We start from the raw sequence: 19,060 nt of genomic DNA, 5'->3' as shown, positions 1-19,060 counted from the left end.
TGGCCTGCACATGTGCTATGACACACATGTACCCATCCCCATTCTACAGAAGACAAAAGTGAGGCCCAAAGCTAGGACATGGCAGAGCCGAGATTAAACACAGGATTCCTTCACTCAACAGAACAATATCCCCACAGTGGGGAAGCATGCCTCTGTTACCTGGGGGTAGGAGTCCTCAAATGCTCGGTCCGGAGTCATGTGCTTGATAACGTCAGCCAGAACAGTGTTCACTTCTCGTTTCTATATAGGGAACATAAACCAATTCTGTTGTTAGACTGGGATGGCTGGCTTTCTTCCTGGAGGAAGACACTGACTTATCCACAATACAGGGCTGGGCAGACAGTTTAGTGAACACTGGCCCAGCATGTGTGAGGCCCTGGGCTCATCCCAGTACCAAAAACCAAACACACAAGCAAAAAGCTACACACCTTCCAAGAAATAGTTTCAAATATTCTGAAAAAATAAACACAAGGAAAGAAATCATGTCCATATCCTCAGTCTAGTATCACCACACTCAAGATGGCTATGTTACTCTAAGTCAGTACTGAACACTGTTCTAGAAAGATAAAGTCATTTAGGCTACTTTCTGCCTACCTGACCCAGGTTCCTGCCTCAATGCCTGGAAAGCGAGCAGTGAGGCTATGTGGGAAGGGTATAGACTTAACCCTTATAAGCCATTTGCCGTAATTGCTCACATCAGTCATCTATGTACAGCCTAAACACATGTATAGCTAACAAGTGAAGACTAGTTTCACATTCAACCCACAGATAGATGGTATTTGTGGTAGTTTGAATGTAACTGGCCCCCATAAGCTCAGAGGGAATGACACTATTAGGAGGTATGGCTTTGTTGGAGTAGGTATGGCCTTGTTAGAGGAAGTGTGTCACTGTGGAGACAGATTTTGAGGTCTCATATATGCTCAAGCCACACCCAGTGTGTCAGTTCACTTCCTGTTTCCTGTGCAAGATGCAAAACTCTCAATTACCTCTCCAGCACCATGTCTGCCTGCATGCCACCGTGTCTTACCATGATGATGGACTGAGCCTCTGAACTGTAAGCCATCCAATTAAATATTTTCCTTTATAAGAGTTGTCATGGTCATGGTGTCTCTACACAGCAATAGAAACCCTAACTAAGACACTATTTTATGACAGCAAAAATTTTGAGATTTGAATTCAGTGTGCATAAGTACGGTTTATAGGAACCCAGTCATGCTTCCTCATGCACTGTCTGCTATAACACAGCACCATAAACCAGGAAGTTTAAAGATGCCAGAGGTTTCCCACTCATGGCCCTAGAGGCCAGGAAGTCTCAGATCAGGGCACCTGAAGATTCAGTGTCTGGAGAAAGCCTGTTCCTCCTCGCAAGGCCCCCCCATGATGGAAGAGGTTAACAGACTTCTTTGGGATTTTGTTTTAAGGGCACTAATCCCACCCACAAGGGCTCCAGTCTCATGACATGATGCATCTTTCTAAATTACTCTGGCTTCCTTGAGATAGTTTGTCGGTGTGACCCACACTCACAAAGCTCCACTTAACACTGAACTCAGGGAACAGGCTTAAGCTTGTGAATCAAGGAGGCAGGGTGAATACAAACATCCAAACCATAACCCTGCACTAACTTGTAAAAAGCTGGGTGTTCAAGCATGAGGGCCTGAGTTCAGATCCCTAGCACCCAGCTAGCCTGTAACTCCAGGACTGGAGATAGCTGGGAACAGAATGAATGGAGATGGAAGGATTGTTGGCTATCAGCCTACTCAAAGGGCTGAGAGTGGTAAGAGGCTTCTTTCTCTGGCCTCTGAATGTAAACATACACACAAACACAGAGCCCTCCCACACTCCAATTATTATTATTATTATTATTATTATTATTATTATTATTATTATTATTATTAAGATGGCTGGCTGGAGAGGTGGTTCAGCAGTTAAGAGCACTTGCTGCTCTTTAACGAGGACCAGAGTCTTTAGTCCATTACCCACATCAGGTAGCTCACAAAAGCCCTTAACTAAGGCTGAAGGGGCCCAACTCTAATGTCTCTGGTTTTCAAAGGCACATAAAACACATATGCATTCTCCCCACCACCCACCCCAAACACACGAAAAATAAACCTTGGGAAAAAAAAAAAAAAAGAAAACCGAGCCAGGCGGTGGTGGCACACACCTTTAATCCCAGCACTCTGGAGGAAGAGACAGGCGGATCTCTGTGAGTTCAAGGTCAGCCTGGTCTACAGAATGAGATCCAGGACAGGCACCAAAACTATACATAGAAATCCTGTCTTGAAAAACAAAAGAGAGAGAGAGAGAGAAAACCGGCTCTAAATGATGACGGTGATGATGTGGTAACCGGAAAACACGTGGTGTTGACCTCTGACCTCCACATGTGCATACAGAGTCCACACATACTCACATCAAAATGTTTTAAAAATCATGTTTCTAAAACAAGCGTACTCTGGTAAGAAGGTCAAAAGAGCCCACTTCTACCTCATCTAAAGTCCTTATTCTTTGATGAGCCCAATCTTCCCCAATCTGTGGTTCTGTCTGCACCCAGAGAAAGAAATATCTGTATTTGCTTGGGGGTAGGAAGTACATGCAGGCTCTGAATGTTTGAAAACGCTAAACAACAACCATGTTAAATAAAATAGACAAAACACTGCCTACTAGACACTTACGGCAATTTACAAAGCATTTTAGCATCTTAGCTCCCCAGGGGCCACTGTTTAGCTTGTCTGATACGGCATTGCCCTGACTAATGTGCCAGTGTGGGACACACTTGCTCACAACACATGCTAATGGCTCCCATACCTTCACATTTAAGATCTGGGCTTAGTGGCATTTGCCAACAGACTTTGAGATCTGTCTGGACAACACAGTGAGGCCCCATCTCAAGTACCACTGCAACATTCCTAAGTGACCAGCCTCTGTTGCTGTGGTAACCATTAAACCACAAACCCTTAGGAAAACAACCCCACAGTCATACGTACCGTGAAATGCCTGCAGGTGTACTCTACCCATACCTCAGCACAGTTAATGTAGTCCTACAAAGGAAAGGTTAAAATAGCTTTAGAGTGAGCACACCACCACTTAACCTTCACCACAAGTTCACAGACAAATCCTCAAGGGCTCTGACAAGAGAGAAATACTGAACCGCCTGACTTAACTCTTCCGGTTTGAATATGAATGTCCCTCACAGCTCCCACTGCCGGGCCTTCTGGGAGGCTGTGGAATATCTGGGATGGAAGGCAGAGCTTGAGAAGGTGGTCCCTTGAGGGCTGTAGCCCAGCCCCGCCTCCAGCTTGGACTCTGCTTCCAGCATCCACCAAGCTATGACAGGATACAGCATAAGCCCCTGCTGCTCTTCAGCCACCTCACCAACCAGCCCTGACACTATCCTCTCAACCGTGAGCCAAAACAAACCTCCTCTCTCCTGGGTCAGAGTAGCCAAGTGCTTAACTGACACACATTACCATGAAAAGCAAGTTACAAAAGGAAACAAGTAGCCTGCTGCTCACCATAGACTTTGACCCCAGCATCACTCCTTAGGCCAAGATGAAAATCTGCCATGCTTAAGGAGCCCTGGCCATATCTCAGCAGAAAACCCCAGGACAGGGGTCTGACTGAGCATTCAAGGTTTGCTTGTTGCTTTAAAAATAAAGCATCTGATCTACAGAAGGGCTGTAAATCTACCCTATAAAAGCTATGAAAAGTCTTAAAGGGGTCGGGGAGGTGGCTCAGCAGCTAAGAACACCTGCCATCAAGACTTATAACCCATGTAAAAACGCCTGCTGCCTGGGTGCACAGTTTTAATCCCATCACCCAGGATCTCTGTGAGTTCCAGGCCAGCCTGGTCTACACAGAGTACCAGGTTAGCCAGGAATGCAAACAAAAAACAAAGAAGACACAGGAGGAGGAAAGCCCATGGGCAGCTAGCATGGAAATGCTCAGAAACAAGGTGGGAGACAGGACCTGCTCCTGAAGTATCCCTCTGACATGCAAACACATACCAAGGCACAAGTGCATGTATGTGCACACACATTTCTGATGGCCATGGCCATCATCACAAGCACAACAGTAAATGACACTAGCTGGGGGGCTGTCCTGTAAGACTCTTGGCAGCCGTGCTGTTCAACCACTGATCTTCAATCCTTTAGGGACCTGCTAGTGGAGTGCTATTTAGAAATACACACTTGCCGGGTGGTGGCGGCGCACACCTGTAATCCCAGCACTTGGGAGGCAGAGGCAGGTGGATCTCTGAGTTCGAGGCCAGCCTGGTCTACAGAGCTAGTCCAGGACAGGCTCCAAAGCTACAGAGAAACCTTGTCTTGAAAAACAAAACAAAACAAAACAAAACAAAACAAAACACAACTACTCTTGACTGCTGGACTCTAGCCGCTCTTTACACAGCTAGAGACATTTGAAGTTTTAATAGTAGTAACTGTATGTGCTTAGTGCATCCGGGGGCATCAGAAACAAGATATAATTGGGACAGATAAATTAAGAAGCATGTTTAATGTCATTTGTCCCCTCTACAGGTTAACAAATATTAATAAATGACACAAGGAGTTTCTTTTTTTTAAGTTTGATTGGTAGAAATTTTATTTATTCATTATGTTTTGTTGTTGTTATTATTTGGTTTTTGTTTTTGAGACAAGATCTCCCTTATATAGCCCAGGCTGGTCTTAAATGCTTCATCCTCTTGCCTCAGCCTCCTAAGTGCTGCAAATACAGATGTGATTCACCTTACATGGCTAAAGCTCATTTTTTAAAAGCAAAATGTCTGGAGCTGGAGAGTTGGCTCAGCAGTCAAGAACACTTGCTGCTCTTGCAGAGAACCCAGGTTTGGTTCCCAGCACCCATGCGGTGGCTTACAACCACCCATAACTTCAGTTCCAGGGAACCCAATGCCCTCTTCTGGCCTCTACGGTCACTGTGCACAGATGGTACAGACATACATGCAGGCAAAACACCTGTACACATTAAAAAAAACCTTAAGTGTATATTGTATAACTTCTACAAAAATTAGTGGATTTTAGGTCTAAATGGCCACTCACCTGAGGATTCTTCAATTTAGTGATGACTTTCCAAGCTTCATTGAGAATCTGAAGTCGATCATTCTCAGGAGGATCAGCCAAGGCCAAGTTTAGCCCCAATGAATGGAAAAGGAGATGCTAAGAAAGCAGCAAAAAGTTATGTTACTAGGGATTTTAAGTCAAAATATCTTAAAGCTTAAAAAGAGAAAGAAAAGGCTCTAACATGACATCTGTCTCCAGGAAAGTCTTCCTAAGGCTTTTTTCTGAAGTTTTACAGATCTACCCAAACAACTCCAAGAAACTCAAGGAGCTGCCAAAGCATCTCAGGTAGAGATTGCATTTAGCATGGGAGAGCCTGAGCTCAGTTCCCAGTACACACCCAAAGTGGGCTTAGAGTAGTGCTCTAACTCGCATGTTATGTACAGTACTGGAGGATGTTTTCACTAATTGGGGGATGGAGAGAAAGTGTGTGTGTGTGTGTGTGTGTGTGTGTGTGTGTGTGTGTGTGTATACAGGAAAAGGCTAGAGATCAAACGTGAGTGTCATTCCTCAGGAGTTGTCCACCTTGGGTTTTGAGACAAGGTCTCTACTGGGACCTGGGAATCACCTCTTAGATTGACTAGCCAGTGATCCCCAGGGATCTGCCTGTATCCACTTCCCCAGCTCTGAGATCACAAGCACATGCTTTTTATATGAGCATTAAATTCAGGTTCTCATGCTTGTAAAGTACTCTATTGACTGAGCTACCTCCATAGCCCAAAAGCAAATATATTTTAAAGATGTGTGACCACATCTTTTCTAAATTCTCCATGGTGAGTCCATTCATGGGCTCAGCATTCAAGGCCTTATGCTCAACAGTTACATGACATTAATGATCCCAATCTCAGCCATCTTCCATCATGTCCTTTGGAAACAGAGCCTTCCCTGTCTCCTCTAGGCCTCCACTGCCCCCACACCTGACTTAGCCTCCAGAGGAATCAGGTAGACACCGTCCATCTCTTCTCCCAACATACAGTAAGTCGAAAGCCTACCTTGGGGAAGCCAGACTCGTCACTCTCTTTAATCATGCCGATGAAGTCCATAGACCTGGTGGCAATGAACTCGGCCCTGAAAGCTGACATCACGGAGTTCAAGAGCAAAGCACTGAAAGACACAGATGCCAAGTCACTCTAGCTTCCTCGGGATACAAGTCCTTTATTTACTTATCTGTTTATTTACTTTTGTTTGTATATTGAGAGCAAGGCTTTCTACGTAGCCTAGAATAGCATTGAATATACAACCTTCCCATCTCCACTCCTCAATCTGGCATTATGAATAATTGTCACTGTACCTGGCTTGCAAGTCAGATTTAATGCCAGGGTGTATACTGACTACCAAGAAAGATGACTGACAGCTTTTAATGGAAAGGTTAGAAAGGAAAAAACAATCAAAACAACCGATATAGTAAGGGACATTCCCTAGAGGCTGCCACAGGACTCACTGCATATTTTATACTTGACAACGTTTGAATGAACTAGACGGATGGACAGGAAAATCAGCTACAGTCCAACTCACTTAAGTAGGAGTGAGCCTTCACAGGCTGATGCTCTAACAAAACTGAATACTCCATAACAACATGGGTCCTTGTGACAAATATGTTTCTTCTATACAAGGAATTTCTTATGAAGGGACCTTGAATTGTAGGTACTTGAGAAAGAATAAAACCACTCAAGGATGTGTTGTATTCTGCCACCAAGAGAGTAGCAAAGAGAACCTCATAGGCAGGAGGCAGGAAACCAAGTGCATCCTGGCCCTACCTCTTACCACAGCCCCATAAAGAAAGGGCTATTGTTATCACCCCCATTTTGCAGAGGGGGAAGATTGAGGCATAGGGCAGTCAGGTTAGTGGGCCAAGATCACAAAACTAAATTAGGATGGGGCTGAGGTCTGAGACCAGACAATTCCAATGCATTGTTCTGAACCTCCACACAGTCTAACCAGCCCCTTTGCTTGCTCTCACCCATGTTAAGAGTGGAAGCTCAAAAGAATAAACAGAAGCAAGTCATGGCTGAGGAAAGAGCTCGGTTGGTAAAGTGCTTACTGCACAAATATGAGGGCCTAGATTCAAATTCCCAGCACCCACATAGAGATCTGGCTGTGGTGGTGAACACCTGTAACCCCACTGCTGGACAGGCAGAGACAGGAAAGAACCTGGGACTCACTGGCCAGCCAGTCTAACTGGATCAGTGACCTCCAGGTTCATGAGAGGCCCTGCCTCAAAAAATAAAGTGGGGTTCTATAGAGAAAGGCACCCAACACTGCCCTCTGACCTCTGTGCATGAACTCAGGCACACATAAACACAAATAACACACACACAGAAAAAGAGAGAGAGAGAGAGAGAGAGAGAGAGAGAGAGCGAGCGCCACTGACTCCAACTTCAAGCAGGTGCTTATGTGAGTCTTATAAGTACTTACTTGTTGCCTAGTTTCTTACATCTTTCCATCATCTCCGTCAGCAAAGCCTAGGAAGTTTAAGAGGAAAGGCATCAGCTTGGAGGATACAAATCAACATCTCTAAGAGATTTCAAAATGCCATACTCTAAACAGCAGCCAATTTACATAATGCAAATTCTCACCGTCCTCTGTGCTTGTCAAGGATGGGAAGGGTAAGAAAGTAAAACAAGCAGCGGTGGCTCACACCTTTAATCCCAGCACTTGGGAAATGGAGGCAGGTGGATCTCTGTGAGTTCAAAGCCAGCCTGGTCTATAGAGCAAGTTCCAGGACAGCAAGGGCTATACAGAGAAACCTTGTTTCAAAAAAAAAACAAAAACAAAACAAAACAAAAAAAGAGCTTGGGCCAGGCATCAGGCGAGTCCAGCGTCAGGTCCAGGGTCAGGTCCAGTCTCTCCAGGCACCCATGGTGAGAGAGACCTTGGTGAGACCCCGAGTCAGACATGGGTGGCAGCAGCATCCTACCCACAGTGTCTCTACAGAATGATGCAACTCTGGCTCCCAGGCATGAACAAGGAGGGAAAGTCTCTATGACACTCTCACAAAGGGCCTGTGGCTTGCTCAGTAACAGAGTCAAAAAGCAATCAACAAATGCCAGGCCACGGCTCAGTGCCCACTAATCACAGAAGAGCTTGCTCTCATGGACTCACCTCTCCCACCCAGGCGCACTACCATTCTCCCATTTCACAGACAGGAAACCGAGCCATGGCATCACAACAGATTTTAGCCAAGGTCACAAAGGCAGCAGCAACCAGGGTCAGCAATGACCCAATGTGCCAGCACCAAAGATTGCATCCCTTGCCACGTGTCCTTTCCTAAGTTCCAAGCATGCCCTTCCCCCTGAAGGAGACTGGTATACTCCTGGGCACTACAAATGGCTTTGGAGCTATCTTAAGGCAATGGAGTGTCTTCAAAAGAGCTCCTGGGTTTTCTGTTTTGTTTTGAAAAATCAATGCATAAAGTAGCCTTTAGGGCAGTGGTTGGGGAGTGGTTTTGTGTAGTTACAGACAAGGTCAAGGCTGAGACAGAAGGGCTAATGCCAGCGGCCTCGACACTCAGCACTTGACCAGGTGTCCGAATAACTGTCCTCTCCCTCTGCATGCTTTGCCACGGGGCTGGAGGCATGGGAAAGTCAGACCCCTGTACACATGGGACATGGGCTAAGCCAGACATGGCAAGTGCTTGATGCGGAGTGGAAACAGGTTTATGTCTAAATCTGACTCTGAAGCCAAAGTAACTGTCACTGCACTTTTAGATTCTTTTTTTCAGATTCTGGACTCTGTCCCACATCAAACCGGATCCTGTTATATCACGCCTCCCTCCAAAAACAATCAACATGTAAAAACCCTAAGTCCCAGTGAGACAGTATGCAGGGCCTTTGAGGAAGTACTAAGGTTAACTGAGGTGATGATCAGTGTGAGACCACATCCAAAGGGTTGGCATCCTCATAAAGGGAGGTTTGTACATAAAGCAAAGGACACAGGAGGAGGCAGCCATCTGCACATGGAGGAAAGAGGACTCACCGAACAGACCTTGGCCTTCAAGCCTCCAGAACTATGAGACAGTAAAGGTCTGCTGCTCAGGTCTCCAATCTGTGCTCCCTCCCTGGAGGGCCAGGGTTGCCTAACAAATATTCAACCAAAGCCTTGCAGCCTCACTCTGCTTTTCCTTGTGAGTTTAGATTTGGCCATGTGACCCATCTCTAGCTGCTGAGATGGACTGGGAAATCTTCTAAGGGCTTTGAAAAAAAAAAATTAAACTATGATGTAAGGGTTGGAGTGGCTGCAGACACCTCGTTCCTAGCAGGGAGCTGCAGAACAGAAAGATAGATGGAAGTTGACTGGCCCAGACCACCTTGCTGTTGAAGGACATACTGTACTATATTTGTCATCCAAGCTTGTCCACTGTCTGTTCCTGACAGCCAGAAGCATCCCTGCTGCCACTAAGATGTCGTCATGGCTTCCTGACTGATCGAGATACATCGCTATTTGAAAAGTCACTCTTCACAGCTAACACCAAGTGCTATCTGAAAAAGCCAGGAAAGGAAAATTCTGTACAACTGTGATATCCACAGCATGCAAATGCTCATCCAAGACCTCCTAATGGAGCAAGCTTAACACATAGACCAACGTCTGGGGCACAGGGAGAGGAGGGCAGGAAGGTGACAGACAGGTCCCATGCTTTCATACGCACACAAACATACAGACATGCAAGCAAGCATGCACAGGTGCGTGCACATACACAGAAATGTGTTGGCCATTTTTAGGTTTTGGACAGAGTCTTGATGTGTAGACCAGGCTGAGTTGAAACTTGCTATGTAACCCAGTATAGTCTCCAACCCTTAATCTTCCTGATTCCGCCTCTCAAGTGTTGGGCCACCATGCCTGACCCACTTAATGCTTCTAAAAAGATGAACTGAGGAATAATGCCCACCTAAAGAAATCTGTTTTACTTTTGTTAATTTGTTTTCTAATATCATTTTAGGAGACTGGAGAGATGGCTCAGCCAGTGGAGGACCTGCTTCATAGGCATGATAAAGTCCTGAGACTGGATCTTCAAAACCCAAGAAAAAGCCAGGCAGGATGATTTGTACATCAGAATTGGAAGCTGAGGGAATGGAAACAAGAGCCCTGAAGCTCATTGGGTGGCCAGTCCAGCCTAATCAATGAACTTTAGGTTTAGCTAGAGACCCTGTCTCCAACATAAAGATGGAAGGCTGGCAAAATGGTTCATCAAGCAAAGGTTCTTATCACGCTAAGCCTGGAGACCTGGGCTCACTCCCCAGAACAGGTGTAAAGTTGGGAGCAGAGCACCAGCTCCACAAGGCTGTCCTCTGACCTCCACATGTTCACTGAGGCACATGCAACAACCCTCCCCAACCCACACAATAATAAAAAATAAAAAATAATGAATTAAAAAAATAAAGGTGGCTGGGTGTTAGTGGAGCATCCTTTAATCCCAGCACTCGGGAGGCAGAGACAGGCAGATTTCTATGAGTTTGAGGCCAGCCTGGTCTACAGAGACAGGCACCAAAACTACACAGAGAAACTGTCTCAAAAACCAAATAAACAAACAAACAAACAAATAAAAAGGTGGAATATAATTGAGGAAAACATCCAACATCTACCTCTGGCCTGTACTCAAATGTGCATATTATCTACATTAACAAGTATATACACCACACACAGTGCAATACAGAAACAAAACAGACACACAAATGTATCAAAAATGTCTTCAAGGACACATGGGGAGTGTGGTCATACAAAATAAAGGCACATCTGTAAGTGTTCATGGACACTTATACATTATACAAGTTTCTGGTCTTTCACAAGGACAAGAGGACCAACAATTCAAAGCCCACTGAGGTGGTAACAAACTTCTGGCCAGGGTACACCACTGAAGGACTCCCAGCTTGACATGCATGGCGCTCACCCACACCAGAACCTGCAATGCATAAGGTATGCAGTGTGTGTGTCCATCTTCGTTTATACCCTTATGACTATTCTTGCTCCTACATTTCATTATGTATACAACATTTCGTTGTTTTTATAAAAACTATACAAGAAACGGCTAGCCACAGAAGTTCTAAAACTATCAAAATGCATCTAGAAAGGCGTGACTCCTCCCCTTCTAATCATAACTGATAACTTTGGGTGCTGGTCTCTCTAGAACTTCACCTTGGCCCTGTGAGTATCAGTTACTAATATAGGAGCCTGTTTCCTTTTCTTTTTTACAGAAACAGGATAACTACACACTGAACTGCAAATTACCTTGTCTATTCCAGAATCAAGGACAGCCCTCCCTGCTCCCACGGCACACATGAGTCAGCCGCCATCATTTTAATGGCTGAGCAATCACATCACAGGTAGACAGTTTTCAAACTGACCCTAGATGTTAAAACCTTTTTCTTCCATTATTCCTGCTATTTCTCTTCACTGGGATTTTTTTTTTCCTAATAAGCAAATAGAACATAACTGTGTACAGAAGCTTAGATATTAGAAGTTTGTGATGTTAGCCTCATCTTGCACTTTTGTGTCTATAAAGAGGGTGTGTGTGTGGGGGAGTACGTGTGCAGGTCCATGCACATGCTCAGGCTGTCACTTTCTGCTTTATACCTTTCAGACCGGGTCTCTCACTGAACCTGGAGCTCCTCTAGTGAGCAGCAAACCCCAGCCATCCTTTCTCTCTGTACCTCAAACAGCACTAGAGTTACAGGGGAATGTGCAGACGTGCGGCAACTGTTCATATGGCACTAGACATGTGAACTTGACCCTTATGTTTACACAGCAAGTGCTCTCACCTGCCAAGCCATCATTCCAGCTCCGTGTTATTACTATTGATAGTATTGTGAGTGTGCGTGTGGGCACGCACATGCTGCGGGGCCCGTGGGAGGTTGGATTTAAAGATTTGGCTCTCTCCTTTTACTTTTATGTGGGTTCTGGGGGTGGAACTTAGGTCACAGGCTTGTGTGGCAAGTGCCTGACCCAGCCCCCAACCCCTCAGCCCATCTCACCGGTCCTATACTTTCCCATTCAAAACAGGGTCTTGTTATTTAGCCTAGGCTGGCCTCAACCTCAGACTCACTATGTAGCCCTGGCAGGCCTCAAACCTGAGGTGACCCTCCTGCCAAGGACTGGGATTACAGATGCATGTAACCTGCCGGCCCTGTTTTACAATGTTTAAGGAGTAGTTTGCACTGTAGTAAACAGTCCCCATGTCAGTCTATCAGGGTCTTAAGTCCCACCTCAGGTGCAGGGGTTAGCAGGAGACGCCCAGAAGGGACACGCTGAAAGACCAGTCAGCACCACACACCTGGACTATTGTCAACTGTGTGGTATTTAAGGCTTTCTAAACCATGGCTGCCTCAACTGTAAAACCAAGACAGTAAGAGCACCTGGAAGAATTTGGATAATTCAAGCAGATCAGCCCCCACAGAGATGGTGCCGGGTGGCTACGTGACGGCCTCAAAGATTTCACTTGGTCTGGGACTCAGCTCCCCACTCCACAAGGTCACACAGCCTTCCACACACCTCCAGACATGACTGATGGTCTGGGAGGGAAAGGCTTCAAATATTAAACAGTAAAGTGACTCACCTACAGGAAAAGATCACACACACACACACACACACACACACACACAGCAACAGCACCAAGGTAGAACACTGACAGTTTATTGATGATGAGATTTTAGGTGGCTATTTTTCTTTCAACTTCTCTAGGGATGCTGGTGTTTATTGGCACACTTATCTATCCCTCCTCCTGTCTTTGCACAGCTACCAATGGTTCTCCCCTCCTTGACTCAACCTGGCATGCCTCTGCCATCTGCCATTCCTCAGAGTACCATTCTCTTCTGACCATTTTCCTCTCCAAACCCTCCCCCACCCCCAAGGTTCTCTGTTCTCAGGATGGTGGCTTCAGCCGCCCTTGCAGCTGAACCTGGCCTAACCCCGGCCACTCCAGGCCATTCCAGCTGGCCAGATTTTTTCCTCTTCTCCAGTACTGCTGGCCTTCACCATGCATGTAAGCCTACCTATTTGCACAGGTCCCTCCCTGCTGCCCCTTGATCTTCAAGCGAGCTCAGGTTTCCACTTGCTTCCACAGGTCTGCCAGGACCACCCACATCACGGTCCCCAAAGCCACAGCCCTTACAGAAAGGTTCATTAGATCTATTTTGCAGATGCCAAAACTGAGGTATGTGGAAATCAGTAGCCCAAGGCACAAGAGACCTACTGTCTGCCTGCCAGGGGCAGCCCTGAGAAGTGCTTTCCTCTCCTCCTTCACCATCTACAAGCTGCACCGGGCAACTTAGCCACGGACTATGTCACCTACTCCGTGAGAATCACCACTGACGTTGGGGCCAGGCCTCCTCCCCCAATTCCCTCCTTCAAGCAAATAGCAACACATAGTTTCTCAAGGCATTTATTCCCATCACTCATAGCAAGCTGTGTACGATGGCCACTCTTTTCACTCTTATTATTACTATTATTATTATTGAGACAGGATCCTCCTACGTAGCCCAGGCTAGCCTCAAACTTACAATCCTCCTGCCTCACCTCCCAAATGCTGGGATTACAGACCTGCCACTGCACATCTGGCTGTGAAGTTTGGTTACAATTTGCAACTTCAGACATCAAATACTCACAGCCAACATCTCTCCCTTCCCTCGTGCCTGCCTGGCTGTGCATACCAACTGCTGTGGCCAGACTTTACAACATCGCAGTTGGAGGACTGGCTAGGGACACACCGCTCTGTCCCCCCTCCCCCCACTCCAGCTCTTAGCCCCAAACTGTCACATGTCCCTTCAACTCCACTTCCCACACCGACATCATTTCATCTACTATTTGGAGATGATTCACTTTTTTTTTTTTTTTTTTTTTTTGCAACAATACTGCAAGTCCCTCATCTAAGTGCCCAAGAACACAGTTTATCATTATTCAGGTGACCTAATTTCCAGTCACTTCTCCTAGAGCGGTACTCCCCCCAGAAAGTTCTATTCCCAGCCTGACTCCTCTGAGATTCCTGGTGTTTCAAATAAATGCAAGGGCATCTGGGGACACCCACCCTGCATTTTTTCATCTGATTTTGCCTTTCATTAAGATAAGAAAAAAACAGTGTTCTCATTTTCAACACACTGATCCTTCTTGTGGGAGCATTTGAATCATTTGGAGGAAGGCTGAGGGTTTCTATTTCCACAATCAAGTTTGTGGTACATTTTCCCCCAGGAGGGTGCCACATGTGGTTGCTAAAGACCACACAGCGCCCAGCAGCTCTTCAAATTACCTTCCCTTTAGGCTGGTCTGACATGAAATCAGCTTATAAAATGATTAAAACAATTTCCACCTAGAATATAAGGAGTCTGTGCCCCCTCCCCATACTTTAGATTCTGAAAAGTAAACTACACACAGGGCAAAGGGAATTCAGTTAAGATGGTCCCAAAGCTATCCAGATGTGAAGCACGTGCTGCAACACCAGCTCAGGAGACTGAGGTAGGAGTATAATGAGTTCCAGGTTAGCCTAGGCTACAAAGCAAAACCCCACTGAACACAGCACTGTATGTGGGACACCCACTCTGCACAGTAAAAACACCATCCTGGTTTAGTCAATTGTCACAGATAAAAATGTAGTGCTCTCAGTGACTAGGGGTGAGTCAGCAGGCATCCACTGTCCTATGACAGGGGCACAGAGCTGAGGGCAGACCCAATCACCTCAACACCAAAGCCCTTACTCCAACACTAGGCTACTCCACGGCTGACCACCCACACAGCAGTGAGCAGAGCTACAGCTTCTGCTCAGCTATGTACTGTGAACAGCCTTACGCCAGGACAAGAAAGTCACTCATGGGGTCCAATTTTTCAAATGACGCCACAGCCTTCCAGTGAATGCACACACAGGAATTCAACCTGAGCCCTGTTAGCTTCCTCCAATTTTGCACTATTACAACCACGTGAACATACATGTTCATGTTTAGATGCCCGTTGCTTATTTCTCCAGGCAGGATCAACCCACAAGAGCAGTATTGCTCGGTCAGAGGCATGCTCTTTGTGTTGGCTGTGCTGGGAAACAGGCTCATGCCTCTCAACTGTCTGCCCCACACTGCATTTGACAGCAAGCTGCCTTTTCCTCTCGGCCACCAAGAGGCAGGCCAGGAAGGCTTTATCTATCACAGTGATGTTAGCATGCACTGGGGATGGCCAGGAAGAAAAAAAAATCATATTTCTGTTACCAGTTTAATTCCTAGGAGCGTATCACTCAGAAGAGAAGGGGGCAGGGGTGAGGGAAAGGAGAAGGCACTATACAAGCAGTAAGGAAAGGCCCACTTGCCCTTGCATGAAACAGGACAGTGCCACCTGCTACCCAGGCCTCACCCAACTGTGATAAACACAGACCTGGCAGAGGACCATAAATGACAAGGAGAGAAACTTCCCTCGCCCTGGAGGAGGATTTCAAAGGCTTCCCTCCAGCCACCACTCTCCAGCCCTAGGAATGCGGCCTCTCTGAACAGCTCCTCTCCTGCCAGTGTCAGGAAATGACAAGCTAATCAGCACAGAACCCTCCACGGAGCTGAGCTCTCTGCACACGGACATCACTGAAGCCACTAGCAAAGGGCCCTGGGAATATTACAGGACACACAGAGCAGGGGGTCACACCATGCATAAGGGGAGCCTGTCCTGCTCCCCAGGGGTGACCCCCACTGGCCTTACCTCAGGGGCATGGTAGGAGACACACTGGAAGATCCAACCCATGGCGGGCGAGTACAGAGGGAGATAGGACGACAGTTCCACGCCCTGGGCCACCAGCTGGTTCTGGACAGTGTCTCCGTGAATCTACAAGAGACCAAAGGGAATCAGAAAGGTGGAGCGTCCCATCGCACAAACCAGGCTGGCTCGGAAGTGCATGGATAGATGCAGTAGTATACTGAAAAACAAAACCCACAGCAAGTTTCCCATGCCCCCCAGCTGAGCAGTTCTCGAGGAGTAACCCAATGAATTAGCAGATGCCAGGAAGTAAGGCTGGTTGGCTAGAGGCATTTCCTGTTCGTATATGTGTGTTAGCTCTCCCTCGACCCAACACAGGGTACAACCCCCTGCAGACATTCGTGCCAATCAGCACATCTGGCCAGCTGCAAGGATCTTCAGCGTGGCGAACCCACTGGGTCTTGTGAATTGGCTCCCATCCCAGTTAGTTCAATGAGCTGCTGCTGTGGCACTCTCCTACCTGTTTAAATGTAAGCAGGAAGTCAAAGAAGTTCTTATTGAGGCTTTCCTTGAGGTGCGGGGCCACTTCCATCCCCACCTGCAACCAAACAAAGCGAAACCATCTTAACAGCCAAGGGCCAGGTGCAAATAAGATGGGTGCCCTATGTTGCTTGTCTTCTTTCCAACCCAGGGTCTCACTATGCCCTGACTAGCCCTGCACCCAACAATCCTCCTGCCTCAGTCTCTCAAGTGCTGAGGTTACAAATGTGTGCCACATACCTAACTTTAAGTACAAATTTTGAAAACAGAAAACAAAGGAGCTAGGATATAGCTCAGAGATAGAGTGTTTGCCTAACATGTATAGGGCCCTAGTGCTCAATTCCTAGCGTACACACACACACACACACACACACACACACACACACACACACTTAGAGAAACTGCTTATGTTCTTTCCCACTCAATAAATATGTATTAATTTTATAAGAAAAACCACAGAAGCTATTTTTAATGAAAAAAAAAAAAAAAAGACATTTGTGATCATCTTTGAATTCCCTCAGGGCAATGAATGTATTTCTGAAGAAACCACCAGAGAACAAATCAATACAGCACAAAGGAGGCCGTGCTCTCAAGACAGTGAAAACAATATTCTCTTCCAACAGGCAGGATGATCAACACTCACGGGTAGGTCTAGAAGATGAAGCAAGATTGGCCGAGGGGCAAGAGTGGCGCCATGGTGGTTCCATATGCTTAGCATACGCACAAGGCCCTGGGTTCAAGCCCAGCATCCTCCTCAACCCCCCAAGCTTAGGGTGTAAAAGACACTCAGCTTCTACATCATGGCTAACTGCAACGCAGACTCGTTCTTTACCAGGCATTTATCGATAAAGACACACTTTTAAACGTGTCTTACACAATTTTAATACCACAAGCACAGAGCAAACAAATACCACCAGCTGTTGGTGAGATGGTCAGCAGGTAAAGGCACCTGCTGCCAAAACTAACATCCTGAATACAATCCTAGAACCCAAATGGCAGAGAGAAGACTGACTCCATGGCATGCTCCCCCGCCTCACCCCCCACACTAAGTGACTATAATAGTAATTATTTTTTAAAGCCATCACCAGGGCAGGCATGATGGCATACATTTTTAATCCCAGGCCTCAGGAGGCAGGGGCAGGTGGATTTCTATGAGTTCCAGGACAGCCTAGTCTATATGGGGAGATAATGAGTCCTGTCTCAAAAAAAAAAAAGCCATCATTTATTGGCTCCAGAATTCAGTATTTTAAAACAGCCTTTGTTTTAAAGTTTGAAGCAAAGTGCCTAAGGCAGAGAACAGAGTGTTTTTTGAATACAATAGAAAAATTTTAATTTTCTAGCTAAAAATAAAAACAAAAACCTCCCGTATGGGCAATCAGAGGTAAGTGAAGATAGGCTCACACCCAGGAACAAGCATTTGAATACCACACCCTCTACACCAAGCTCCCAGCTCAGCCTCAGTTCCAAAAGGCTGCCCAACCAAAGACAAGACTTCCTACCGGAAGCTGCTGTCTGGCTCCTCCAACAGGGACAGAATTCTCCTAACACCAGGTCAGTGGTGATCAGTAAGGACACTGTTCCAATGGTAGGTATGGACCACCCTTTGGGCAGACCTGGGTGAGACTCACCGGAGGGTTAAATTCCCAGAACAGCAGGAAGACCACAGGGGAATTTGCAAGGACAGCTGCCTCGCTAACAACCAGCTCCACTGGTTCTGAGTCTCCTCTTCCATTAGATGTGAGGGAAGGCTGCCCAGGGGCAGGCTGTGGAGAGCAGCTGCAGGGGCCACAGCTGGAGGAGGGGCTACTCAACCTCCCCCCTGATAAACAATTTCAGGCTCACCCACTCGCTGAGCTGCTGAGCTGCAGGAGCTGCCGCCCCACCCTGGAGTAGCACAGGGGGCTGCTAGCAGCTTTCCACCTGCTGCTCCTTCCCTCTGCTTCTGCATCAGCACACTGGGATGTGAATAGTAGGGATGATCCTTCCTAACCGTATAGTTGGAGCTGAGTTCTGGGAGTGGGCACATGCCCGAGGCCCAATCAGTTAAGCACACTCCATGCCTCAGCCACAGTGGTGGGATGGATTATGGATGGGTGAGTGGCCTAAAATAAGTTGAGTGTCTAGAGAATCAGCTTTGAGACTAGCAGGACTGACTAGGGAAAGAGGCTTTATAAGTCACCTTAAAATAGTTCCTAAAGGTGGTATGTGGGAGCTAGAAGCTGCTGCGGTCTATCATATACAAAGAGCAAACACAGATGTGGTCTATCATATACAAAGAGCAAACACAGAAGGAAGCCAACTTTGGGTGAAGCAAACCCCCAACTTTGAAGACCTAGATCGAGCCAGGCCTGTAGTACTCTACATTTTCAGACTCGGTTTTTATCAGTTATTCTCTCAACACCTGAGAAGACAGCCTCACGGAGGGAAGAATTATCTTCACTCAGTGGCAGGATGCTCATTCCACCGTCACTTGATCCCACGTGTAAGGACAGAATATCATGGTAGTGGGAGTGTGTGGTGGAGGGATCCTCTCACGTCGTGAAAGGCAGGAGAAAGAGGGGTGAGGAAGGGGAGGGACCGGAGCAAGACACAGCTCCCAAATGCACACCCTCAACGACTTACTCCCTCCAAGTCCCACTTTACTTCCACCATCTCCCAGTACCACCACCATATCACACGCCCATCAATGACTAACCCACGGGTCAGGCCACAGCCCTCACAATCTAACTGTCTCTGGAAACACCTTCATAGACACACTCAGATGCATGCTTCACTAATTTCCTAGACATCTCTCATTCCGATCAAGA

At 46.7% G+C, this 19,060-nt stretch overlaps 1 protein-coding gene across 1 annotated transcript in view; it reads right to left on the bottom strand.

Moving 5' to 3' along the window:
- The window catches only part of Vps35l (VPS35 endosomal protein sorting factor like), a 107,646-nt gene that overhangs the window by 52,081 nt on the left and 36,505 nt on the right, over positions 1-19,060 (bottom strand). The window contains exons 13-19 of the mRNA XM_036195458.1: positions 16,234-16,311; positions 15,720-15,842; positions 7,482-7,528; positions 6,059-6,170; positions 5,049-5,165; positions 2,982-3,035; positions 160-240 (exon numbers count right to left, since the gene is read on the bottom strand). Of these exons, the coding sequence (XP_036051351.1) occupies positions 160-240; positions 2,982-3,035; positions 5,049-5,165; positions 6,059-6,170; positions 7,482-7,528; positions 15,720-15,842; positions 16,234-16,311 (612 nt within the window). The remainder of the gene's footprint in view (positions 1-159; positions 241-2,981; positions 3,036-5,048; positions 5,166-6,058; positions 6,171-7,481; positions 7,529-15,719; positions 15,843-16,233; positions 16,312-19,060) is intronic.

The sequence above is a fragment of the Onychomys torridus genome, chromosome 1 (assembly GCF_903995425.1).
Source record: "Onychomys torridus chromosome 1, mOncTor1.1, whole genome shotgun sequence".
Classification (NCBI taxonomy): Eukaryota; Metazoa; Chordata; class Mammalia; order Rodentia; family Cricetidae; genus Onychomys; species Onychomys torridus.
This window is presented reverse-complemented; position numbering and strand designations above follow the sequence as displayed.